The 27720-nt window shown below is 41.6% G+C and overlaps 3 protein-coding genes across 5 annotated transcripts in view; 1 reads left to right on the top strand and 2 right to left on the bottom strand.

Moving 5' to 3' along the window:
- The window catches only part of LOC116562246 (protein POLR1D), a 45839-nt gene extending 25727 nt beyond the window's left edge, over positions 1-20112 (bottom strand). The window contains exon 1 of one of the 2 annotated variants that reach the window (XM_032294381.1): positions 19902-20112. In XM_032294381.1, coding sequence (XP_032150272.1) covers positions 19902-19927 — 26 coding nt within the window. In that variant the 5' untranslated portion in view covers positions 19928-20112. Of the gene's footprint in view, positions 1-16534; positions 17036-19901 lie in introns of those variants that run through there. The other variant, XM_032294382.1, reaches the window with a different exon arrangement.
- On the bottom strand, positions 18458-20049 carry LOC116562245 (DNA-directed RNA polymerases I and III subunit RPAC2). Its single transcript, XM_032294380.1, has 2 exons — positions 19902-20049; positions 18458-19032 (listed from the first exon to the last, which is right to left on the bottom strand). Exons 1-2 carry the CDS (start codon positions 19925-19927, stop codon positions 18657-18659), a joined length of 402 nt encoding a protein of 133 aa, XP_032150271.1. The 5' UTR covers positions 19928-20049; the 3' UTR covers positions 18458-18656.
- Positions 20113-21321: 1209 nt separating the features above from the next.
- LNX2 (ligand of numb-protein X 2) overlaps positions 21322-27720 on the top strand; it is a 73068-nt gene continuing 66669 nt past the window's right edge. Inside the window, exon 1 of one of the 2 annotated variants that reach the window (XM_032294378.1) lies at positions 21322-21524. The gene's annotated coding sequence lies outside the window, so the exon portion shown is untranslated. Of the gene's footprint in view, positions 21525-21578; positions 21882-27720 lie in introns of those variants that run through there. The other variant, XM_032294377.1, reaches the window with a different exon arrangement.

The raw sequence follows: 27720 nt of genomic DNA, 5'->3' as shown, positions 1-27720 counted from the left end.
ATTTCCAAATATGTAAAAATCATAAAATAAGCTAAAAATATTAAAATATATTCTTTCCTCCTATCTTGACAAATATGCCTTCATTACAACAAAAATAAAAAAATTTATGGCCATTTTTTGAAATGGCTAAAAGTCAGCAAAGTATCAAATAACAGAATTAACTTATTGCACATATTGATTATCCTGTTAATGGGTTGGCAATATTTGGATTAATATGGAAAGGCAGAAATAATTTGTATATATTTATTCCATGAAACTTATTTTCTTGCATTGATTTTAACGAAGTCCCTAATTATATTGTTATAATCAAGATTTCATATAAATTAAACACGGTTTCATTCCTTACAAATTACAGGAAAAGGAGCCTTGTAAATACTTTGACTTGGGGCTTATCTAGGAACAGTGGATATGTAGGAATTAATATAGAAGTTTAGCATATGGCCCAATCGCTATCACGCAAATGCTAAGAGAGAATTGTGAATTTAGGGATTCAATATTTCACATGAGATATAAAAGTATTGTCCCAGGCATTTGTATTGAAAAAACATTGCTCCTTTTTTTGTAAGCATAAGAGTATACAGTCGGCCCTCTGTATCTGTGGATTCAACCAAACATGGATTGAAAATATTTTTTTGGGGCCAGGCACGGTGGCTCACTTTGGGAGGCTGAGGCAGGTGGATCACGAGGTCAAGAGATCGAGACCATCCTGGTCAACATGGTGAAACCCCGTCTCTACTAAAAATACAAAAAAATTAGCTGGGCATGGTGGCGCATGCCTGTAATCCCAGCTACTCAGGAGGTTGAGGCAGGAGAATTGCCTGAACCCAGGAGGCGGAGGTTGCGGTGAGCCGAGATCCTGCCATTGCACTCCAGCCTGGGTAACAAGAGCGAAACTCCGTCTCAAAAAAAAATATATATATATATTTTTTTAAAGAAGCAAAAAAAGAAAAAAAAATAACAATACAATGAAAATAACATAAATAAAAACCAATATAGCATAAGAACTATTTACATAGAATTTACATAGTATTACTAGGTAATACTAGATTATACCTAGCACAATGTAATATTAGTAATAAGGGATTACATAGGTTACCGGCAATCTAGAGATAATTTAAGGTATACAGGAAGATGCATGTAGGTTATATGCAAATACTGTCCCATTTTACATCAGAGACTTGAGCAACTGTGGGTTTTGGTATCCACAGGGGTCCTGGAAGCAATCCCCCAGGGATACTAAGGGAAGACAGTATGTCTATAAACCATAATAGTCTAAAAGTATTAAAAAACAAAATGTAAAATAAGAAAATAATCTATGAATCAGTATCAAATTTCTTGTATGTTCCACATAGACCTACATATATACAAATATAAGTGTAATATGATTTAACATTGCAAAATATTACTCAGTTTCCAGGGGCAACTATTTCAAGTACTGTGTTAAATCATGAGTATCTTCAGAACAATGAACTGAAATACTACAACAAGCAAGAAAATAGAAGCTGAGCACTAGTGAGAAACAATATTTTCTTACTGAAGGATCTATTGCATTCATGGCAAGATGAAGGATTTGACAAGTTAATGTCTTTTCTCTTTTAACTTTTCTGCCGCTCAAAATCTTTCCATACTCTAAAGTAGTATCCACTGGAAAGTCAACATTGGTACAATCTTCACATATTTAAACACAGTTTCCTTTAAGGATGCAGATCAAAACATAAGGAGGGTGTTTCCTGGGTTATGAATTGCACTGAGCACTGGATCTCCACTGACAGAGGCATCTATATATTTGCGATACATAGGGCTGGCCTCCTCATCAAGGGTCCAGGCAATTCTCCTTTGAATACCGTCATAATATGCACCACTAAGATATGATGAAAATTATAATGGTAACAATACTCATATACCATGTACCTTACAGCTAATCCTCACAACTCTATGTAGCTACCGTTTCACAGATAAGGAAATAAGGAGAAAATAAGGAAAAGCCAAGAAACTTAACTAAGGCCACGATAGCCAATAAGTGATAGGGCCTGGGATGTGAACCCAGGCAATCTGACTCTAGGTCCCAGGATCTTAACCCTTACACCACAGCTCTATTACAAAGCATGATCCCAGTCCTCAAGAAGCTCAGTCTAGGGAAAAAGGCAAGTAAAGCAGCAATATTTAATGGTACTTATCATGACAAGAACTGCTCTAGCAAAGACAAAACTCAAGTCCCCTTACCTGGACTTCAACATTTTCAAATCTGCAACTATCCATTTATAGATGGCCTCTGCAAGTGGATTACTATTATAGAGAGGTGACCTCTTCAGTTAAAATGTGGGTTAATTCTTAACGTTTAGCTCCTAGGGAAAACATATTTCTTAGTTCATAAGACACCTACTTCACTGTAGGTCTACTGACCTCATTTTTAAAGCAGCAAGTATTTTTACAAATATTTATTCTTAAATTCTGATACAGAAAATACAATGATTCTTTTTCCATTCATATTATAAAACCTGAGTAAATGTGACATGGTAAATTTTTATATGAGCTACGAAGAAAAGCATCTCCTACTGAAAATAACTTTGTGGGGTGGTGGTGACAGGATTACTTAGGAAATAGTAAACTCTGAACAGAAAAGCCCATGGACAATACAATAACAGGAAGAGGAGATCTGTTGATAAGCCAAATGTCAGGTTTAAAAATATTACAGTCTATGCTCTTCTGAAATATTACTTGGGGGAATAAATCCACACAGAGAATATAAGGTCAAATAATTCTTGAGCTCTTTTACTCAATAAAGTGTATTTTGCTATCTTTTTAAGAGAACAGATACTTTGGAGAACAAAACTGATGAAAATAAAACTGCAAAAGAAAAGGGGATTTAAAGTCTAGAAAGATGGGCGTGGAAGGGAGCCAATACCCAAGAAAAGAAAAGCTAATATGGCAGCTGCTTGAATTTAGTGAAGGACAGGAAAAATGCCAGAAGACCAAAAAGCAGAAATATAAAATAAAATTCAGACTCTCACCAAATGGCTGTTCAAAATGTAGACAGGGAAAATATCATAGAAATTGAACAAAAGAAAATATTACAATATAAGCCTCTAAAGTTTGCCTCTACAGCTTTTTTTTTTTTTTTTTTTTTTTTTTAAATGAGGGAGAAGTTTTTAAAAGCACAGTAGGTATACTGTGCTTTGATAAAAACAGCACATACCAGAAAAACCATCTGATCAAAAGCCGGGTCTGTAAATCACTCTCTTAATCCTAAAATAGCTTTATTTTATACAAATCATCTGCAGTTCTCTGTAGACTGTCCTAAACAATACCTCAGAGTTCTTGGATCTCAGCCCCAAGGATGGCCTATTCAGCAGAAAGTCTGGTCAGCCCTGAAGCTATTTTCTTCAGTGTGTCAAGGCTGCAGTAATCTGCTAGAAAACAAACTGTCCACTGCTTATAGATTTCAGTCTCTGATTCATCAAATGGTTATAAATTATACTCAGAGCTAAGAGCCAAGGAATAGGAAAAAAAAAAAAAAAAAACCACATAAAAGAAAGTTCTAGAATATGTAGGATTTTGGCATCTGATTTCATGCTCTTTAAAAACTGTTTTCATTAAAAAACACACACAGAAATTAGTGTCTTGAAAATGCTATGTCAAGATAAATAATTTACCTGTCGTCACCTGAATAAAGCAAGTTTTAACCCTAGGAAGAAAACATATGCATACTTTTAATTTTTAGAAATCCAGCAATACACAATGAGATGGGAAGAAGAAAAAGCCTGACCTTCACAGACAACATCACAGGTTCAGTGACAGCCTTTCGGCCACTCAGTACAAGGTAGAGTCCTGCCGTAGAGACAAGAGATGATGAGGCAATGAAATAGAAGGTGTAGCTCACTTTAGAGGGAGTGTACTTCCCTCCTGTCGTGGGGACTGCCAGATCAGGCCTCATCTTGATCACCGGGCATTTTCTGTCTTTCATACTCTAGGCATCAAACATGGCTTTGAGGAATTATGGTGGTTTCCTCTACAAAACTGGCAGGGTGAGATTTTGAAAAAATAGTACATATATACATAGACAATATTTTCTTCATCAATAATGAACTACAAAACTGTACTATACAAAAAAAAAAAAAAATTATGCCAGTAGTCCCAGCTACTCAGAAGGCTGATGTGGGAGGATTGCTTGATCTCAAAAGTTTGAGGTCAGCCTGGGCAATGTAATAAGATCCTGTCTCAAAAAAAAAAAAAAAAAAAAAAAATTTAGGTTATTAAAACCCATCGGTAAATTCTTAACTCTTTAAACCCTGCACTGTCAAGTTTCAAGTTGTTTTTCTGGTGCCAATTTATATAGCAACGAAATTAAGTAGGACAAGGTAATTTTAAATCCCATTTTATAATTAAAAACAGTTAATACATACAAAAGTATTTTGGACAAAAACTCTATATTTATATAAAGGAGTAGTTAATAGAATTAAGCGGTTAAACATACATAAGCCTCACTTTGAAAGCAGCGTCCCTTTAAGAAAAATGTTTACAAAAGTTCAAAGTGATGAACTTAGATGGTCCAGTGAACAAGCGTGCAACTGTGCAAATAAGGTTTTATATTGTCCTTCAACGATCCCAGAGATGCTTCCTTCTTAGCTGGCCAAAGTTGTAGAGCTCTGGTACAATGCAAACACATTCTTACAGATGCTGAATTCAACAGCACAGGAGGAACCACTAGAAAGGCTGCAGAGATTAACTGACAGGGAAGCAGCTCATGGAGACTAATCTCTATAGGAGACAAACCCAAGGCATGGAAAATTCCATTACGATTAATCCAACCTTGACTTTAGATCATACCACATATCATACTAACAACACATCAGCTGCCAAAAGAAAGAAACAACAGACAGTAATATAATTGATGCTTTTGGCATCAGAAACCAGCTGCAAGACAACCAAAACCCAGCAAACTCTAACACCACACTTTTTCAGAGGCTTATAAATTATATGTGATGATATAACCAAGAAGGGAAATATGAACGCATGTTCTAGAGCCAATGTTTATGCACTGTTTTACAAAATATCAAAATTTAAACATAATCTTTTCTTGTCCATGAATTAAAATTATACTTTAAGTAGCCGTACATATTAGGACCATCTCATCCACTGAAACATAAACAATCTTTAGGGATGGAACAGCAGCTGCAGTTTAATTGGATGGAGCAACGCTAACAAAGAGTTTAGAACTAAGTTAAAAATAGAACAGGTACCCAATTGAGACTGCAGGGGAAAATTCTGAGAGACAGATCATGCTGATTATCCAAACAGCATAATTTGGCTTCCTCCCAAAATCTAATACACTCTTACGCTTACCAAAAAAGGGGCACTTCATTTTTAGTACAAATGTGTGGACCATACTTTCACATCTCATTTGAAATATTAGACCCCTAAATTTACAATTCTCTCTTAGCGTTTGCTTGATACAAGTTGGGACATACACTATATTAATATTAATTCCTATGCGCCTAGCGTTTTTAGAAAAGTTCCAAGGATCTTTTCACTTTAATTTTCAAAGAAAAAAAAAAAAAACGAAAATGTTCAGGTAAAGACCCATTAAATACAATCTATGTTATTAAAAAATATAAGGGAAAAAACTCAAATGTTAGACTTACAGGCCATCTACTTTAACTTTGTCGTATAAAGCCAAGGAAATTATGGCTTAGAGAAGTTAACTTGTTTAACACTAAATAATATCTGGTTTTTGAAAATTTAACTCAAAATTGTTAACAGTTATTTTTTTCCTTTCAAAGCCTACATGGCATGTATGGTCACCCTAGGGAGAAACAATGAGGAAACAGATTATAATATTTTAGCCCGTCATCATTACCTTTAGAGGACAACACTGTAAGCACCAACACTGACACCATCCCAATGCTATCTGATGTGTCTATGATTATTGTGATCTGAAATACACAAGCTTCAGAGCAGAATTTCTTACCTGAAAAATTCAGACTGAATAGACTTACTCAGTAACGGTTCTATCTACGTAGTCCCTACAATACCTCTCAATGCTTTTAGAAGACAGATTATGCAGTTCTTCCTTAATGGTTTTAAATCTAGGACAGCATCAAGTCACCTTAAGAGAATAAGAAAGCAGCCACAACATAGTGGTGAGAAAATGAGTCCTACTTCTGCACCTACTAGCTCTGCGATCCTGTGATACTCAAGGTCACAGAGCTATGCGATCAAAATGAAGATATTTCTACTACCCTTCCAGAATTCTTACGGGGATTAAATATAATTATATATATATAGTTACCTTGTAACTATAAAGCACTGAACAAATCTAAGTTATTTTAATAACCATTTTATAGTTATAATTTCAATAGTAATCAGATATACTATTGATATGTATATTAACTAAAATAATATCACGTGCATGGCAATTTTTAGAATAATATATATTACCTCATTGAGCCTCTGAAGAACGCTTGGAATTCCTGTTTCCCTTTTATTGGTTAGACAACCAAGGCTTAGGGAGGCTGCCTTGTCTGAGGTCAACCAGTAAGGGGCACAGCTGACTCTACCCCACCCAGAGCTTTCTAACTTCATATCCAGAGTCCTGTCAAATAACACATACCCTTATTTTATTCAATCCATGAATAAAAGTTTCTATATTTTGAGGATGATCAAGTGCTGCTTTGGCACAATACAGATGAAAAAGTTAAAACAAACATATTTAAAGATAATGCTAATAAGGTTTAATAATATGGAAAATGGTATTTTCACGAACCAAGTATTATCAGCAGGTCTTTATCTGGGTTCTTAACAAGTTACTCTTTCATGTATTTGATTCTTCTCACGTTTAAGATTTATAAAGAACAGCCCCATTTCCAACATGTTTCAGCTAGGCCGACAATTTTGTCTCTTCAACTGTCCTTGGAGCATTCGCTCTGGCAACGCTGTTATCTTCATGTGGGTCCAAGGCAGGTAACATCGACATCATGCCTATTAAAAGCTGAGTTTGGCCAGGCGTGGTGGCTAATCCCAGCACTTTGAGAGGCTAAAGCGGGTGGACAGCTTGAGCTCAGGAGTTCAAGACTAGCCTGGGCAACATGTCAAAACGCCGTCTCTACAAAAAATACAAAAATTAGCCAGTCTTGGTGGTCTGCACCTATGGTTCCAGCTACTCAGGAGGCTGAGGTGGGAGGATTGCTTGAGCCCAGGAGGTTGAGGCTGCAGTGAGTCAAGATCACGCAACTGCACTCCAGCCTGGGTGACAGAGTGGGACCTTGGGTCAAACAACAACAACAACAACAAACAGAGTCTAAGGAGTAAGGCCATCCTGGGTTCCTATCTACTTACTAGTCATATAACCTTAGGCTGGTTACCTAACTTCCCCAGGTCTCAGTTGCCTTTTCTATAAATGGTAAAAGACACGATCTACCTTGAAGGAGGATTAAACTGGTTTTCCTACCTGATCAGGCAAATCAGTCTTCTTACTTTACAGTCACAGTTACGTGTCTGTTAGGCTGTCTGCTTTTGGCCAGGAATAAGCCTAGTTGGCTTCCTCATGTTCTAGCTTGTTCTGATCCTTAATTGCTCTCTGATGGGGACCAACTTATTAGAACCAGCAAATAGGAAGGGAATCCTCTGCCTGCTTGCTACAAGTCTGGGCAGCAGACAGTGACACACCTATAAGCTAACACTTCTGAAGACAGAAAGACAGACATTTTCAGCACAACAGTTTCTCATCATAAATCCCTAGAATCTCTAATGTTTTCCAACCATTTAAGGACAAAATGCAATCTTTGCTTATGATTAGAAACAAGCTAATCATAAATCCCTAGAATCCCTAATATTTTTCAGCCATTTAAGGACAAACTGCAATCTTTGCCATGCAAACAAACCAATAAACAAAAAGCAGAAGTAAAACTAGAATAAAAAGTAGAATCAAGTCTAGAAGGCTTCGATGACAAGGTCTGATAAAGAACATAAATCCAACTCATTTACTCTGACAAGAACAAGATGATGGTACTCTTTTACTCTTCATCTTCACGGGTGAATGAGGTGATAAAAGAAGCTTATATTACCAATTTTATTTTAATCCCATTTGGAAGCAATGACAACAACAAAAACCTCCCTTGTTAAGTATTCCAAGCACCAGTGCCTATGTTTAAGTATGCAGAACAGAGGAAAGAAGCAAAGCAGGATCTGAAATAACGTTAGACGAGGGATCGCAAAGTTGGGCGATCCTTCACTTGAAATTTGAGTTCCAATGAAAATTTATTCGTAGATTCCATGTAACTTATTAACAGTTGTAGGCAAATGCTCATGAAGACCCAAGGGAAAAGTGCAAGAGTCTGTTCATCTTATTGTGGAGCTAACATGATAAAAATGGCACAAGAGACATCAAATTATTGAATGCTTTCAGTCTTTGTTTTATCCTTCGAGGGCTTTAGGTCACCTAAATAAAGACTGAGATTTCTGGCAATTTTCCACTGAAGTGAGGGAAAGTCCATTTCACAAAGCAAGGGCAAAATAAAACTTAAGCAATACCACATCCTTTCACCCCATTAGATTTTTTTGAAATATTATTGGTTTGTGAATTCCCCAAATCTGAAACCACACAGTAGGTATATGGGTAGAACAGGTGCTCACAAAACCAACATTGTCAGCCTTTGGGGAGCGGGGAGGGAGGCGGGTGGGGTCAGTTCTCACTAATGTGAGATACAATGCAGCCAAGTTTGACCTTCTAGATACAAAGCCCTGCCTTCTTATGTGTGTATAAACAACATGCCGAATTCTTCGCTCTGGAGTCATCTACCTAGCAATAACTGTCAGATCTGCTTGGTTCCTACTGCATAGCCTACTCCTCTGGCATTCTATCTTTGCCTGTTCTGGTCACCCTTTGCCTAAATGAACCTCTAGGTCTGACTCCTTCTGGACAGGCCTAGTCTATATATTGTCATCTACATGTGACAGACTATGGAGTTGAAGACAACCACAAATTTGTGGTTCTCAATTCAAAGCTTATAGAATAGTTATTTCCATTTTTAAATTCAAGTTCAGCTTTTGGGGTATTTAATAAAAAAATAATACAGAATCAATCTTCTATTCATTCACTCAATAAACATTTTTTGAACACCTGCTACAAGCCAGGCATTGTTCCAGGGGCTATGGATACATCAGTGAACCTTCAAACAAAAATTTGTGCTTTCATGGAGCTTATGTTACAGTGTGTGTGTTTGAGGAATAGAGGGGAAGGCAATGTATAACAAATACAATACATAGGTAAATTATACGTATGTTAGAAGGTAAGTGCTACAGAAAAAAATACTACCAGGTAAGAGTGCTGGGTGGAGGGAGGGGGGTTGCAATTTTAATGAGGTGAAAGAGTTGGAATAAATGACACCTATTCTTCAGGAATTTAATACTACACAGCTCTTTGGTCTAGTTGGATTGCAAACTCTGTGAAGGTGGGCACAAAATGAAATTTGTCTTTGCACTCCTGGCACCTGGAAGACAAAGGAACCTTAAATAGCTGCTGGGAAAACAAATGCATGCATTCTGTTATTTTTTCAAAGCAATGCTATGTGTAGTAAATGGCATAGATTTACGAAATAGCTGGTTAGGAAATGAGTGTACTATTTGGCATTGAAAAAACAGTATACCTTGGAATCAAATCCCTCAGTTCCACGTCATGGTATTCAAAAAAACAATCCTACAGCTTTTTCTCTACTAGAGTTCTGTGGGGATTTTCCCAAGGAAAATCCGTATCACTCTCCCATACTGCTGTTGCAAAGTAAAAATGTCCATCAATCAACTTCAAGTGGGAGGTACTCTACCTTTTTTGACCAACAGGGGACAAGATAACAGCTGAAGCATGGGATCAAGGTGGTGAAGATAGCAGTGTTAGAGGCTCTTGAGGACACAGAGAAGACAAAAATGAAAAGAATATAAAGCATAACCACCCTTAGCAAGGCTCTCTATGATGCTTACCCCCTACTCCCCCCAGCTCCTCCTCCCACTGAAGCCAAAAGATAGGCATGGTTCCTTGTCTCAATAATTTTTTGTGTTCTTGAAGCTTCTTACAGAGGTGGCTTTCTGAGTTGCAAGTGTCAGCTGATAAGTGTACAAAATAATGTCATAACAAATCATCAGTCCTTCTTCCTATTGTGGCACGCATATTCTGACACTGGTATGTAATCATGCGTACATTCATTCACTTTCTGAATAAACATTAAGGAAAGCCTACTGTGTGCCTGACCCGGTTTTAAGTGCTGGGGATTCAGAAGCAAACAACGGCAAACCCTTGCCACCAAGGAGCTACTTTTCAAGTAGAGTTAGACAATAGATAGATGAACATATAATGTCAGTTGACAATGAGTACTATGAAGGAATATAGCAAGGTAAGGGAATAGAGAGTGATGGAGGTTTGTATGTGGGTGCATATGCCACTTTAGAGAAGGCGATGGGTAAGCAGCCTCTAAGATGGTGCCAGGGATACCTACATCCTGGTATTCAGAACCTCATGTACTCCCCTCCTCTTAAGTGTCGGATGGACTTACTGACTCATGTCTAACCAACAGAATAGAGCAGAGGCAAAGGGATGCCACTTCTGAGAGCAGGGTAGAAAAAGACTGGCTTCTGCCTTGGGTTCTCTCTGTCAGGAAGCCAGCCACCATGGCACGAGGCAGCCCCATATAAGTGAGCTTGTGGGTAAATCCTCTCCCATGCAAGCCTTGAGACTGCAGCCTGGATGACATCTTGACTACAGCCTTGTCAGACACCCTGAGTCAGAATCACCCAGCTAAGCTCCACTCAGATTCTTGACCCACGGAAACTGAGAAATATTTGTTGCTTTCAGCCACTAAGTTGTGGGATAATCTGTTATGCAGCAATGGACTAATATGCAGTCAAGGATGGTCTCTCTGAGCAGACAACTTTGGAAAGGGACAGGGCATGTGAAGATTTAGGGATAGAAAGGTTCAGAAGTAAAGAGCAAATGCCACGGCACTGAAATGGTAATGTTAGGCTTATATAAATAAAAGAAGTGAGACGTCCAGCATGGCAAGAGTCACAGGTGATGCTGTGGGATGGCAGGGGGTTGGGGGGCAGCTCATGCAGTCAGCCAGGAGGGCTCCTATGGATGAGACACAACCTGTACTATGAAGACCATTAGTTTAACTACCGCTAACTGGCTTGAACAACAACCTGCTATATATCAATAGCAGTAGCTAATGTTTGAGTATTTAAGTGTACCAGAAATTGTGTTAGGTGCTTTATTTCATTTATTTTTCACAATAATAGCCCTGTGTAGTAGGTGTTATTATTAGCCTAATTTTATAGGTAAGGAAACTGAGGCTCAGAAAGGTTAAGTCACTTGCCCATATTCGTAAGACACGAAGTGTAGAGCCACCAGGCCCTCTGACTTCAGAGTCCCCACCCTTTGCCAATACTGCCTTGAAAGAGGTCAGTAGAGAAAAAGAAAGTCTCTCCCACCCATGAAATATAAAAATAAAAATTGTAACCCCAAGCTGTTGTTTAAGCCAACTAGTACAGTCTCTGCCTGATTAGATGCTTCAGGCTGCTGGATTTTCTCTTAGAGTCCTTTTAATAGAACGGGGGTGCGGGGGATATTATTTATGATTTTTTTTTAGGTTTGACTCAAGTCAGGAAGCTAAAACTTGGAAAAGCACCAATGTAGCTTTTCTTTTTGAGCTCTGCTAAATGCCTTGCATAACAGACAGGGAATATGCTGAGGAACAGTACTAGATTTAAAAAATTGGGCTGGGCATGGTGGCTCACACCTATAATCCCTGCACTTTGGGAAGCCCAGGCAGGTGGATCATGGGGTAGGAGTTCGAGACCAGCCTGTCCAGTATGGCGAAATCCCATCTCTACTAAAAAATACAAAAATTAGCTGGGCATGGGAGCACACGCCTGTAGTCCCAGCTACTCAGGAAGCTGAGGCAGGAGAATTGCTTGAACCCGGGAGGTGGACATTGCAGTGAGCTGAGATCACACCACTGTACTCCAGCCTGGGTGACAGAGTGAGACTCTGTCTCAAAAAAAAAAAAAATCAATATAGTCTTTTTAATGCAGTTTTTACAATCAACTGACCTAAATTGAGCCCTGGCTTCCTACCAATATTCCAGATACCTGGCACCAAGCCAGGTATCCATCTGCTATAGAACTTGCTTTTCTTTCTGCTTAACCTTTATCTTAAAGCTTAAGAAAGATTATGAATGTTCCATCAGAATCTTAATTTCTTTTTAAAAAGAGAAACACAGTTTGTCTATGATTTTTTTTCTATATCCTATTAATAAGAATGCTATTTTAAAGTATTTTTCTTAAAAGCTATGGCTTTAACAGATTGATAACCTTCCAAACAGTGGTCCTCAAATTCATATTCTAGACGGAAGTAAACAGAAAAATAACAGATTTTTTGTTTCAAAGTTTTCACCCTGAAGAAATATAAGCCAACCTAGCTTATTCAACATCAACGATATTACAATAATAACATTAATAGATAACATTGACTGAGAGCATACTTTACAGTTCAGGTACTGTCCTAAGCACTTTGAATACATTATCTAAATTCACAGTTATAACATCCCTATATGGTATTATTGTTATCCCAATTTACAGAAGACGACACTCAGGCACAAAGAGGTCAAACAGTGTATACAAAGGTCACATGGCTAAAGTCTAGAGCCAGGATCAAAACCCAGGCAGTGTGATTCCAATAGCTCTTAACTCCGATGTTACACTGCCTGTTTGCTATGCCTATGCTTACTGAAAAGATACCCAGGATCCCACACCTATCAACTTCCATTCCTAAGGAAGGTCTGTTTTGGCTGGGCATGGTGGCTCACACCTATAATCCTAGCACTTTGGGAGGCTGAGGCAGGAGGATCACTTGAGTCCAGGAGTTCAAGACCAGCCTGGGGAACATGGTGAGACTTTGTCTCCACAAAAAAAAAATAAAATTAGCCAGGCATGGTGGCACAAGCCTGTAGTCTCAGCTACTCAGGAGGCTAAGGTTGGGGGACTGCTTGAGCTTGGGAGGTCGAGGCTGCAGTGAGTTGAGATTGTACCACTGCACTCCAGCCTGAGTAACAGACAGACTGTCTCAAAAAAAAAAAAAAAAAAAAGAAAGAAAAAAAAGGTACTTTTCTAAAAGAGAAAAGTTCCATTAAAATAAGCCCCTCCAATATACATACATATATCAACCAATCGAAAATACCTCTAATATCCTACATATCCTCCTCCTTCCCACAGAGTAGTTCAATACTCTTTATTATAATTGTTAGGTAAACACATATACAGATTAAACACAGATGATAAAAATTTAGGCACTAATAAAAATCACAAACTCACACAAGGCTGAAATGTACAATTTACTCCTCTAGAAAAGTTCATAATTTTGCTTTCATTGCTGAATAATCTAAGCTCAAGTTTAAAAAAAAATTCTGAGCTCATTCCCTTTTACCCTTGGTCTCTCTCTTCTTGTATTTCTCTGCTTAAATGTCACCTCCTCAGAAAGGCCTTTCTTAACTACTCAATCTGTGTTTTCTCCTTGTCATCATTGTTTTACTACCTGAAATTCAATTTGTTTGCATTTGTTTCTTTATTGTTTAACTTTGCCATTAGAAAATAAACTGCATGTGGGTCAACTTGTTCACTGATGTATCCTGGTCCCTAAGCTGTGCCTCCACATACTATGTGTTCAATGATCTTTATGGAACGAATGAATGAAAACATTCCCTGTGAAGCAGGCAACTTGGTGAGCACAGACAGCAAGAGCCAGGCTGTTCACTGCCCTGATCTCCTCTCCCACTCTCAATTTCCACATCTGTAGCCCTGGCTTCATAACCTTGTAAAAGACATGAATTTTTCTGATATGAGTCTGGGAAGGAGGTAAGGGTGGTTGCACCCACTAACTCCTATTAGTAAGGACAGGCTGGAAAGAAGAAATGATAAATCCTGCCTTACCGGTTTTTGGCTATGAGGGAGTGGTAGGATAAACAAAGGGGTAGTTAAGTGAACCTGGAAATGAGGCGTTTGGGGTCATCTGCAACTCTTCTACGACCTTCACCCCATATAGAATCTGTCTCCAAGTTACTTCTTTTAAGCATTTTTTTAATCCATTCTTTTATCTCCTCTCTTACAACTATGCCCCACTTACATTATACCTGGACTATTACAAATGTCCCCAACACACTGCTGTCTTCCAGTTTCCTTCCACTCATCCATTCTGCACATGACATGGAACAAAAACCAAAAAAACTAAAAACTTTATGGCAGTTCTGGCTCAAGAATCAATAGCTCTCTTACACTGGGAAAAAGGAAACCATTTATTCCAGTTATTGATATTTTATAAGCCACTAATTCTCTGCGATCTTCAGTGGCCGACAGAATGGGTGCTCATGATGCTTCTGTAGTGTCTTTTACCCATCCCATTCTGCATTCATCACATAATACTCTACACTGCACATTTGGGCACTTCCTTTTTTCTTTTTCATGTGTACAGCTCTTAGTCTGCGTTTTCCAAAACCACATAAGGCTTTTCAGGACAGACTCATATTCTCTTATTTCCACCATTTCTCAGCTCTGTGCTCCTATGAGGTATATACTTACTGTATAAATAATTAAGAGATTTAGTAATACAAGTTTGAGAAGGATTCACCATGAAAAAAAAAGACAAAAAAACCGGATCCACACAGTAACTGTACCAGAATAGTTTATAAGGCAGCAGAAGAAAAAGCAACATTAAGAATTTGAGCAGAAAATGTCTGGGTTTGGGGGCCTTAATATGTACTTGAAAGCAGATGGGTAGATTTGGGTAAACTTCCTAAGAGCCCAGTTTAAAGGTTGTTACAAAGAATGACTTTAAATCATGCTAACCAAAAAGATGACTTTTGTCTAGTGATTTCGAGACCATCTAAAATCTGAGTAACATGTTTAAGGGAAACTAACAGAAGGATGGGAAGTGGAAGGCCATGGAACTTGATATGCTTTCATGTATCTTGAGATGCAAGACACTCTGGGTCAGTACTGAAAAGACCACTTTGTATGGAGACACCTTTCCATCTCTAGAGATTGTATGAACCTGTGCATTATGTCAACTGGGTACTTAGATGTTACAGCTATACGCAATTTATAAATAATTAGCTTGTAAATTACTTTGAAAATAAAAAAGGCCAGCTAGTATTCAGAATTACAATACATTAAAAACCTTTGGTATATATTATTATTTAATAATTGGCTTTTAAAAAGTCATAGTACTTTACAGCTGAAGAACTTCTGATCTTGAATCACTGGCATGAGTTTATTTAGAATGAAATGCTACTGGAGTGAAAATCAAATGCACATTACAGTTATGTATGAGTATGATTCATATTCATCTCCTCCCTGGCCCTTTTTGGACCAACTCAGCTTTCCCTCAGGTCCCTGGTCAGACTATGCAGATTCCTTTCACATATACAAGACTCTTGATTAACATGCCTGCCCGGTTTTCAGTTCCTTCCCTTCACCTAACTGCCTTCTGCAGGTGTTTCACATGAACCTGTGAGTTTATGGCCACCCTAAAGAGACTCAAGACTGCATGCTGTATGATCAGTCTAAATCCTTTTAGGTGCAATGAAGTCATGTGATGCAGTGAGTGGTAGCCTTTGGATGTGTTTCTCACTGTACTTTATCTACTATCATCAGTCTGTACCTTGTTGTCCATTAATTAAACTCTGTTGTCATCTCCTGACAGGTCTTGGCTCAGAGGAATTAAACTCCATGTAAGTAATTCCATTTACAATCCCCACAGGCAAAGTTTTGGGAGAGGCAAAGAAGTTTTTAAACCTTTTCCACATCCTTTTCGAGTTTCCATATATCTTCAAAGGCTAATGCCCTCAAACAAGCACTGACTTTCCAGAATTTATATCACCATAAGAGAATATTCTCCATCCTTCTCCTGTGACATCCCTGCTCCTGCCTAAATTCACCTCTTGCAGCGTCTTCACGATTCTTTTATTGGAAAACCAAACTAAGCCATTCCTCTGTATGTGTGTTAATGTTTACTCTTCTTAGGCAGTAAACTAATGCTGCTACAGGCCGGTGACCTCCATGTTAACTCCAGGTGACATTTTTCTATTCCCCATTTGAAAGTCTTGGCTTCTACACTCTACTTTTGCATTTTTTCTATCATTGCATTGACCCAAACTTTAAATACTGAAGTTGCTTAGGGCTTGGTTCTGGGCCCGCTTTGTCACCCTCTATTTTGTTAATCAATTTGTCATCTTTATGGCAAGGACTCACAAAATTTGTCTCCAGCTTAGATCTATTCTGCGATCTCCAACTCACATAGCCACTGCTTACAATGTTCAAAACGAAACTTTTGACTCCTATCTTTTCCACCTCCCAATCTATTTTCCATTTTTAGCTTTCCAATTTCAGTAATTGGCCCTAAAGCTAGGGAGTAGTCATCTTTCTCATTCTTCATCTTCCATCCAATTCCTGAGGTGTACCAATTCTTTGACAATTCTAAAATATACCTCACACCTACCTTCTCTTCTCCATCATTAGCTTCCAACCCTCCAGGTAGGTCACTTCAACTCTTTACAGTGTCTCTCTCTGCCTCTACTCCAGCCTCCCTACAATTCATCTCCTCCCTACACGGTAATCAAAGTAACGAAGATGTCATTCCCACTGCACTTAAAATCCAAAATCCCTACTACCACACCTCTTCCTCCCATGAGCTCGAGGACAGACCCTTCCCCTTGTATACCGTGCTACAAACATGCAAATCTTCTTCCAATATCTTCAGTTCCTCACACCACGAGTTTTCTGCTTCAGGATCTTTGCACATGCTATACCCCCAGAATGCATTTTCTCGCCTCTTTGCACAGCCAGCTCTCTCCCTGTAATCTCCGGGACACCTTTCCTAACTCCCATGCCTAAAGTAGACTCCTGTCTCATGTTTTCTATCTTGACCCTACATTTGTTGCTTTTTACAAGTTTTTAGTTTTATATATTTTTTGAGACAGATTCTCACTCTGTCACCCAGGCTGGAGTATAGTGCTGTGATCATGGATCATTGAATCGTCTATCTCCTGGGTTCAAGCTATTCTCTCACCTCAGCCTCCCAAGCAGTTGGGACTACAGGCATGTGCCGCCACGCCTGGCTAGCTTTTTTATTTTTATTTTTTGTAGAGACAGGGTCTCCCTATGTTGCCCAGGCTTGTCTCAAACTCCTGGGCTCAAGTGATCCTCCCACCTTGGCTTCCCAGGCGTGAGCCACCATACTGAGCTTCACAATTTTTTTTTTTTAAAAGGGGCTCTTATTATAACACACCCTTTATGAAAACAGGACTTACTCTGTCTCATCCACCATAGCTATATATCTACCCCCAAGGCGTCGGACATACTAGTGCTCAAAAATATGGAAATATCTTTAAAGAAGTTGATGGCGTGTAAGAAATGTAGGCTCTGTGGCAGGCTAGTATAAGAGGTCAGGTTTGAGTGACTGAAAAGCTGCATGCCATAACTAATTACATGAATTCACAGAGTATTTACCAAGTGTCCACCACCTGTCAGGTGTTCCAGGTACCAGAATGATGCTGACCTGCGAGTTGGTATACTGGGTAGACAAGCACTACCAATAGCATAGTAAATGCCAAGGCCAGGAAACACAGGGTGTAATGAGAGCACAAAGAAGTACCCAAACTAGGCTGGGGGGCCCGACACATAAATTTTGACTTAAGAGTATGGCAGGAGTGAGACTGCCCCAGGAAGTGGGTGTAGCATAAACAAGGCCTCAAAGCGCAGCGCACTGGCAGATGGGGTATGTGTTTTCCAGAACGGTCATTTCCCCTACATGGAATTTTCCTTCTCCTTGGCTTTACCTTTTTTCAAATAGGGCTTCTATGTTACTCTAGGCTACACCTACCTAAGGACTGAAAATGTTATCTAGTCATCCCAATTTTCTCCTGTAACATAATCAAAATGTCTTACCTTACTAAGATCATGACTAAACATCTATATCCTGAAATTCAAGCAGTAAACTGGTAACCTTCCTGTAAATGCCTCAAAGATGGAGGCTGATACCACCTAAAACTCTCATGTAAACCCAGAATTCTCACAATTGTTTCATATTATTCCCCACCCTTGCCCAGTCTACCAGTCACAGCAAATGATGTAATTCTTTAAAAGCAAAAAAGTTTAGCAACAAGCCAAGTCCCCACCCTATCCTTTTCTTTTTTTAAACCAACCACAGTCTAACTGGAGTCATGCTTTTTGTCTCTATCTTTACCCCTACCACCCCAATTACAGACATGGATATATACTCCTTTTAATTCCCATGATCACAGTTCTTGCCTAGGCGTCTAATATTCTCAGTTTCCTCATTTTCCATGCTGGCTTAATTGAAAGAAAAAAAAAAGTCATCCTCGAGGACCATTTGTTTGCATGGAACACAAACCAGTCAAACTAGTTTAAATAAAAGAGGGAATTTATTAGAATACAGAGGTTCTTGCAGAGATTCCAACAGCTGCAAGGGGTCAACAGCTAGAATCATGCCTTTCTGAAGGACAGAGTATGCTTTGATCACAAACTTCTAATTCTGAGTTCTGCACCATCAGGAAGAGAATATCCTAGAGGACAGTTCTCCTTGTATACTGCATAAGGGACTAGAATGTGGATTCATTTCTGCTTGCTTTTTGATCCTTATAGTTCTTTATGCTGGCCTCAAACTTGTCAAGCACATGTTGGCAGACATTCATGAGCTCATTCAGGCCTCTCTGAAATGGCTCAACAGCTGGAAGGGCACCTCGAGTCTGAATGCGTAAATTAATTTTGCTCTCTGAAGGATGGGTCGCAGTGTAACCACAAAATTCCACTTCCGGGTTCTTCATGATCATGTAACGCAGAGAATTTCCTAGGGTATGGTCCTCCTCGTGCAATACAAATGTCACACAGTGTCTATCTGTTCCAGCTGCCTGGACCATTTCCAGGGCTGTCTTCCTCTCGCCTTCAGCCATTGAGGTCTTCAATCCAGATATTTTTCTACACACATATTTTTTATAAAAATGAGATCATACTGAATATGGTTTTGTAACTAGCTTTTTTCATTTACTGTATCACATTGCAACACGTTATTACTCTACTCCAGCTACACAGAACTATTTGCCTCTCATTTTCCTGCCTCCACAAGCTCTATCAATAAATATTTAATTTATTGCCTCCGGTTTTTCCATGCTCCATTTGACCATCCACACCGGCCACAAGGGGAGCTTTCTTAGAAAAACACAAACTTAAGTGTTTGCAAAAATATTCTTTGGTAGAGTCACAAGCAAGGGATAAGATTGGAATAGGATGGGCCCTGCTAGAGGATGAAAATGGGGTTGAAAGGCATAGAAATCCCGATTGCTCCAGCATAAAAATAGAGGATACAGATGATCAATGTGCAGGCCCAAAATGGAATGCAGCTTCCATTTTGCAAGAGAAGGAAACTAGGAGAATGGCAGGTCCAGGAGTCAAGCAGGAGGGAGGATAAGAGCTCAGTGCACAGAGGAGTGGCTTTAGGAGCAGTCTGCACAAAGAAGGAAAGTGAGCCGTAGTTACAGGGCCAGAGGCATCAGTACCGTCCTCAAGGAGCAGAGGCCCGGGGCGTGATTTTACATGCTGCCCTTCTAATGGGGGTGGGCAGTTTGGGGACTTAACTCTGATCTCCCAACTTGTCTTCCCTCCTTGATAGCTAGCGTACCTTTCAGCCTCTCAACTGAAACACATTCAAGTCTCCTCCCCCTTCTCTCTCCATGCCTCTTCGCTGGGCCCGGAGTCAGGCCTGGGCTGCCAGGCCGGGCCGCGTGCCCCTCGGCCACCCGCTCCCCTTGGGCGCGGCCCGCTTCGCCCGCCTCCTCCTTGGCCGTTACCTCTCCAGTTCCTGGTCCTCTTCCATCGTGGAGGCGGTTTCCGGATCCTCAGGTGGTGCTAGCGTATCGGGGGCTCTGCCCCATAGCGCGAGGCGTGGAGGCGAAGCAGGAAGGAAGGACCGACGGACGGAAGGCGCGGAGGACGGAAGGAGAGAGGAGGAGCCGCAGCGGCGCGACAGGGCCCAACGGCGGGGCGGGGCATGAGGCTCCGCCCCCAAGCCCCGCCCCGGCTCGGGGTGGGAGGTGGCTCACCGCCCCTTGGCTCACCTGGGCGCCCCAGCGAGGCCAACCGCCGCAGGAGGGGCAGAGGGCTGGGCCAGCACCGCTTTACCCCGAGGCCCAGACCTGCCTGCGGGCGTCCCAGCTCAGCATTGATACCTTTCACCAGGTGATGGCGAAGGAGCGGGGCCTTACCTGACGCCCCCAAATCACTTCCCTTCACAGTGGCAAATCCGAAATAGGCCCAACTGCCCCACTGGGGCGGTGTCGACCCAGGGTGGCCCTTCCCAGGACCTCGGCCCTCCCGGGCCTTCCGTGGGACCACAGGCTTAGGCTCTAGTGGGTCAACACACCTTGGAGAGAGAGGGGGTGATGTGCGAGATGAGTCACAACAGAACACTACGGTTGAAGGCGGTATTTGACCGGGGAGCTTGCAGCTGCATTCTCAACTGGGTCAAAAAAGGGCAGGAAAGAAATGTCTTTCTCCTTTGAGGGAGTGAGAGTTTGGAAGCAAACTGTTTCCCATCTCATCCTTTCTTCGGTCCTAGAATTCCTTATACCCCCGGAGCGCGTCCTCTCCCGCAGTGGACGTCCTTTTTCCCTTACCCCAGTGGCTCCTCAACCCTCCTCACCTGCGGAACCCGCCCTCACCTTTGTTCCCAGGTGCCCAGCCCCCGCCTCGGCAACCTTTCACCACCCGGGCTCGCTCTCCGCCCTGCTCCCTGCGTCCCGGCCCTCGCCGCGCTCCCTCAGGTGCGCTTCCTCGCGAATCGACCCTTCTTCTCCCCTGGCCGCCGGCCCCGACCCTGCCCTACTCCAGCTGTCCTGTGGTCCTGCGCACCTATGTTTCTGCTTTCCTGCGCCACCTGTTCTCCTCCCCCACCCCTCCCCGCGATTTTCCTGGATGTTCACTCCCTCCCCGGCTGTGCCATTCCTGGAGGCTGCCGAGGGTGCGCGCAGGCACCTCACCAGCGGGGCTTCCGCAGGGGAATCAGGCGGCCGGCGGGGACAGCCCGGGGCGGGTGGGGGAGGCGGGCAGCGAGGGCGGAGTGGTCTCACTCTAACCCCGGAGTGACGGTCCCTCTTCTGGCCCGCCTACCGAGCTCTCGGATAGGCGGAGCCGCCCTCTGGCCCACCCCCTCCCGCCCTGTGCTGCCTCCGATTGGCCAGGGTGCGGGTTGGGCCGCTTGGCCTTGGCGCTGGCCCCCGGGAAGGCAGCAGGGGCGGTTGAGAAGTGAAGTCTTGGCGAGAGTTTGTTTCTTGCCAGGAAATCCTCGGCTGCTGCGGCGGCTGAGCGGAGCCGGGCTGGTTCTCCGCTCCCTCAGCGGGCTGCGGAGAGCTGGAGCTGGTGCCGGGCAGCGGCGGCGGGAGCCCGTGCGCGGCCCGGGCGGCGGCGCTTTCCCAGTGAGTAACTTTGCCCTGCCCGCCTCGCTGCGCGCCCTCTCGCCGGCTCCGGGCAGCCGCCTCAGGTGCGGGCGTCGGCGGGGTGTGGGGCAGCGCCGCGCCCCGGGAGGCGGCCGGAGCGGCGCCGCGGCTCTCCCCGGAGCTCTAGTCCTTCGCGACTGTCCTCGCTCGCTCGGGCTGCAGGGCCAACGTGGACTCGGCTGTGGGACTGCTCCGGGAGGGAGAGTCGGAGCCCGGTGCCCGCCGCCTGCAGGCGCCCAGGAGGCGGGCGGCCTCCGGCTGTTAGCATTTGCGGGTTCCGGCCACCGCGGTGCGGATCTTGGCGTCGTTTGCTTCTTAAGGGAAGGGAGAGGTGGGGTGAGTGTTTAAATTTCCTCTGTGTGGTTGTGTGTGTTGTTGGCAATCAGAGTGGCACTAGCTGCCTTTATCGGGTTTTGTTCCTCTGGAAAGGGATGGGGAAAGATCATTCCCTCCGCCCCAGCCTGTTGCCTGTGAATTCTCCCCCTTCTCTAGGCTGAAGAGGGTGGGAGAGAGATTTGACATCTTCCAGGGAGTAATTTAAAAATGCGAATCTTGCTTTGGAAGCAGTTGCACACAAAGCATCATTCAGGAGGTACATCACTCGCTTTTCAAAGCTTTATGCCACGTTTTAAACGAGGACTTTTGATTCATGTAGTGTTTCTTCTAGTATTTCAGTTTAAGTTTATGGATCCAGACGTTCGTTTGTGCCAGGAGCTAAAGTACACTCATGCATGGGCCTTGCTGTATATATTATGCTTTTTAAAAGCACAGAAATCTGAAACAAAGTTGAGTGAAAAGCGGTGGCGGTGCAGGAGGACGAACACTTGTGAGCTCCAGCTTATTGGAACTGTCTTTAAGAATTTCACTATTCTTATGGCAATAGCACTTACTTGTAAATTGGCCTCCTTCCCAGGACAGATTTTGATATTTCTTTTTTATGTACTTCGATGCAGCACTGATAAAGTTGGATCCCAGTAGACCAATTTTATTTACTTTGCTAGATTTTATTCCCACCCCCACACCACTTTAGAAAATTGATTTTGGCAGGTAAAGAAGGAAGCAAGAATCTGATATCTTTTTTGGCTTGTCAAAGCTTTCTTGAGCCATGAATAACAAAGTTTTGTCTTTTTAGCTTGTCCAAGTCCCACATGTGAGTTTTCCCATGGGGTAAAAGTAGGCCAAATGAAAACCAAAGTAGAATAACATTACTTTTAATTCGGTCCCCTTGTGTGTTACATTCTCCATATATCTTGTTCCTCTAGTCTTCTCATTTTCTTTGAAATTTTTTCATTATTTATTCATTTAGGCACTGTTTAAGTGCCTACTGCATGCCAGGCATTGATGGCAGGGGTTGGTTCTTGCCCAGAAGTTTACTTGTTTGGAAACTGATCCTTTTATTCCACTAGTTGCCCTGAAGTAATTTGAACTTAAAAGAGGGAGCATTTCTGCCTGGAGACCTATAAGAATAGGTGTCACATAGGCACTTAGTCTTCAGATTAGTTTGGGATTTTATACATTGTAGGAAGGTGGTGCGCAGACCACTTAAAAATAAATGCATGTATCTTTAGGCTGTTACATTCTGAGCTTTGCACATGGGCTTGTCTGGCTGAAGGACCCAGTGTCCAAGGTGGAAGTAGTAGTCAGAGACATGTATACTATTCATTTCAGATCACTTGGCACCTTTTCTTGCTTACATTGGGCACTAAAATATTTACTGAATTGACTTGAACAGAAAAATGAAGGATTTTGTATACTAGATTAAGAAATTTGGACTTTATCCAGTCAGTGATTCTGAGCTGCTAATTTTAAGCAGGAGAATGTCATGATAACAGTCACATTCCAGAAAGCTATCTGCAGCGTCTGGAGGATGGTGGGCTTCCAGATGGGCAGTAACCAGACTAAGTTGGAGGCTGTTATGATGCAGGGGTTGAATGCTCAGGGATTCTCTATTCAGATTAACTGGGGTAGAATCAGGCTCCGTCATACACTAAAAGCTCTTTGTTCATTAGTTTTTTCATCTCAGAATTTGGAGGCTAGAACTTGACAAAACATGTATATTAGAATAGTGATTGCCACATAGTAAGGACTTAGTAAATGCTAGTGCGCTGGCAGTGGAAGGAGAAACGTGGCATTTAGGAGGTATGACTAGGAGGCTGGACTAGGTAAGTGACTAGACAGACTTAAAGAGGAAAGGATGAATCCTGAGTTGTTTGACTTCAGGCATTGGCATGTACTAGTTAGCTGGCTGTGGAATTAAAATTAAAATGGGGGTCAAATTCTAATTCTGTTACTTACCCTTAGAATTACTATCGTGACAGAACTTTGATTTCCTAACATTTGGGAAATGATCATGGTACCTGCTTAGTTGAGTTTGAGGAAATTACGCATGTAATGCCCTTGGCAGGGTACCTAGCTTCCTAGAGCTGGGATCCTATCTATTTTGCTAACTGCAGAATGTGTAAGTACTTAAACAGTATATATTAATATATCGTAAACCAAAAATAAAACTCTAAACTCTCTCCCCTTCCCAGCCATCTGAATGGACTTCCTCCTCAGCCTCTGTATGGACTTCCTCCTCAGCCAGGGGTCTTTTAAAATGTAACCTGAGAGACCATTTTGGGCCATGATTGGGAAATGGGGGTTGGATACGACTCATTATACTCCTCTGACATTAACACAGACTTTAAGTCTGATAAGAAACATTTTACTGCAACCTACTATAGCCTACCTGAAGGCTTCCTCTGAAAGTAAGAACCTGGGTCTCCACAATTCTTTGTCGTAACCCAGGCATTCGTTTCTGTTGATCCCAGGTCTTTAAGACAAACTCAACCAATTGTCAACCAGAAAATGTTTAAATTTACCTATAGCTTGGAACGCCATCCGCCACTAACCCCTGTGGTTGTCCCACCTTTCTGGACCAAATGAATCTAATTCTTAAATTTTTTTGATCGATGTCTCATGCCTCCCTAAAATGTATAAAACCAAGCTGCACTCCAACAACCTTGGACACATGTTCTCACAGGACCTCCTGAGATCTGTGTCACAGGCCATGGTCACTCATATTTGGCTCAGAATAAATCTCTTCAAATATTTTACAGTTTGACTCTTTTTGTCGACAGTATGTATAAATGAACAAATTGGATCCAAATTGGCTTTGATCTGGCTTGGCTCACAGACTTCTCCAAATCTTTGGCACAGTTGTTGGTCAGAGGGAAAGCAAAAGAGAACTGATCCAGTGAAGAAGCTTGAAGTGTTTCATGTTCTTATCGGAAGATATAAGAACTGTAAGAGATTGATGGCTTATGATTCAACTATTTGATAGAGATACGGCTTTGTGCAGAAGTAAACTGACAATAGCCTCATCATAAATTTGTCCTCCCTTGGTTATTTGCAAAACTCCACTGCAGAGCCTTGATAAAGATAGCTGGAAAGATAGCAACAGAAGTGTTGTGGAGGATAGGATGTAAGCATAGCTTATACGTTTAATCTTTCCAGCCTGGAGATTTAGGACTGACTTTTGACAGTCACTTTCGCTTAGTGGAGAAATTATGCAGGGAAAAATTATTTTTTCTCAAAAAATTAGGCTGAGTAGGAGAAATGAGGAATAGATACAAATGCAGAAAATAGGCAATAGGCAAGTAACATACTATGAAACAATCATTGTGTGTCTACTTTAAAAGAATATCACCTTCATATGTAAAACAAATGAGGGTTTCATGTTTTCTTTCTTGAAGAGTAATCTTAGAATTCTTTTAAATAACAAATTGCTCTAAGGTATGCAATAGGGGCCAGTTGTAAAAAGTATTGATAGCCAAGTTTTGATGACCAGTATGTTATATAACATAAGATGTATTTGGCTATAGTAAAGCTTCTGTGATCCTGTGAAATATATATTTGGTCTTTATCCCTGTTTCCTGGCATACAACTCCCAAATTCCTTGGAATCTGCAGAGTGCTACATGTCTTTTTGTATGCTGATGAGTTGACTGAATGCAGCCCGTAGGTAGCTTCAGGATGGGCCCTGGTCACTGGAAAGGCTGGATTAGAGGGTTAGGACTGTCAGCCCCACCACCAACCTTCAGGGAGGGTAGAGGAGCTGAAGAGTAAGCTGGTCACCAATGGCTAATAATTTAACCAACCATACCTACATTATGAAGTCTTCATAAAAGGCTCGAGAGGACAGGGTTCAGAGAGCTTCTGGATAGCTGGATAGCTGATCATGTGGAGGTTCCTGGAGGGTGGCATCCCCAGGGAGGGCATGGAAGCTCCTCCCCATAGAGTTGTTATTGTTAATCTGGTGTAGGCTGAGTACGTGGATACTCAAACTTATTAGAAACCATATGCTAAGAGGATGCATCTCTTCATCTGTATCCTTTCTGATATCTTTTATAATAAACTGGTAAACCTAAGTAAATGTATCCCTGAGTTCTGTGAGCTGCTGTAGCAAATGAACCCCAAGAGGGGACATGGGAACCCTAAATTGAGGCCAGTCAGTCAGAATTTCCGGAGCCCTGCATGACTGGTGTCTGGGAGAGGGGAGCAGTCTTGGAGACTGAGCCCTCAGCTTTGCGATCTGAGGATATCTTCAGGTAGATAGTGTCAGAATTGAATTGAATTAGAGGACACCCAGCTGGCATCCACTGCTTTGTGTATTGGGGTTGGGGGAAAACCCACATTTGGACATAGATGTATTATGTGTTGATGACTGTTGAGTAAGAGAATAGAAATAACACTTTTGAGTGTGTTTTTATTTCCTCTCAGTTTCCAAGGTTCTGTTAGCTATTACTTTGCTTTATAGATAAAAGTAAGGTAAGGCTGGGAAATATTTATACCTGTCATACCCTTTGCCATTGGGATTTCAGCTGCTAATCTTAAAGACTTAATTGTTTATTAGAACCTTCATCATTTAGACAAATAATTACTGAACACATAAATTGGAGACCTTTACTTAAGTCTTATTTCAGTATTGTGGCTTTTTTCTTTTGCAACCACCCAGTGGGTTCTTCTTGTCCATTGCCCAGAGATAACCAATTTATCAAGTCAGGGGAATTGCAATAGAGAAAGAATTTTACACACATAGAGCTTGCTAAACAGAAGACTGGAATTTTATTATTACCTATATCAGCCTACCTGAGCATTTGGGGGTTATTTTCAAAGGTAGTCTGGGGGAAGGGGTGAGGGAGGCTAGGCAATGGGTGCTTGCTGCTAATTGGTTGGAAGCACAATCACTGGGGTGTGGGAAATGGTCCTCCTATGCTCTGAGTGGCTTCTGTGTGAGGCCACAGAAGTGATCAGTGGGTCCAATAAAAAAACCTGAACTGATATTTCGAAAGGCCAATCTCAGGTTCTCCAGTATGTTATCTCCAGTACTTCTGCACGTTTTCTGCAGGAGTAATTGGGGAAGTTGATTATCCTGTGACCTCTGGAATAGTGGCTGGCAATTGTTTATGTCTACACCTTAGCTGAATTCTGGCTCCTCTGTTGCCTAGTCTGGTGGGCCCTCATTAGCTTTACTTTAAAGACAGTTGAATTTTGGGGAAGGGCTGTTAACATTTAAACTCTAAACTAACTGTCTCCTAAAATTAGCTTGGTTTAAGCCCAGGAATAATTAAAGGCAGCTAGAAAAAAGCAAGATGATAATTGGCTAAGATCTCCCTACTGCTATAACATTTTCACTGATACAATTTTTTGCAAAGTCGGTTTTCAATTCTATGTGATTTTTAACATTCTAACTTTGACTTTGAGTTTAGTTGTATTTAACAAGTACCTAAGAAGTGCTGGACTTGGGTGGCACACACAAGATTGTCTCTGCCCTTGTAGAATTTAAAAATCTTAAAAGACATCCGATCAAGGAGTTAATCATTTGCAGCCAGGTGACTGATGCCCTTGGCTCCTTCCTCAACCCTGGGTGACCTTTGCTTCCACTGTTTTTTTTTTTTTTTTTTTTTGGAGGCTAGAGTGCAGCGGCATGATCTCAGCTTACTGCAGCCTCCACCTCCTGGGCTCAAGCAATTCTCCTGCCTCAGCCTCCTGAGTAGCTGGGATTACAGGTGCCCACCACCATGCCCGGCTAATTTTTGTATTTTTAGTAGAGACAGGGGTTTCATAATGCTGGCCAGGCTGGTGTCGAACTCCTGATCTCAGGTGAACTGTCCGCCTTGGCCTCCCTAAGAGCT

This window comes from Sapajus apella, unplaced genomic scaffold (genome assembly GCF_009761245.1).
Source record: "Sapajus apella isolate SASKATOON/1434 unplaced genomic scaffold, GSC_monkey_1.0 scaffold32, whole genome shotgun sequence".
Lineage (NCBI taxonomy): Eukaryota > Metazoa > Chordata > Mammalia > Primates > Cebidae > Sapajus > Sapajus apella.
The sequence above is the reverse complement of the archived record's forward strand: the minus strand, read 5'-3'. Positions and strand labels throughout refer to the sequence as shown.

What these genes read in the sequence shown, in the direction of transcription:
- LOC116562245 (XM_032294380.1), bottom strand. Translation starts at nt 19,927, where the DNA reads ATGGAAGAGGACCAGGAACTGGAGAG. An exon ending in GAGGACCAGGAACTGGAGAG is followed by an intron (nt 19,033 to 19,901) that starts GTAACGGCCAAG and finishes ATATGTGTGTAG; the next exon opens with AAAAATATCTGGATTGAAGA.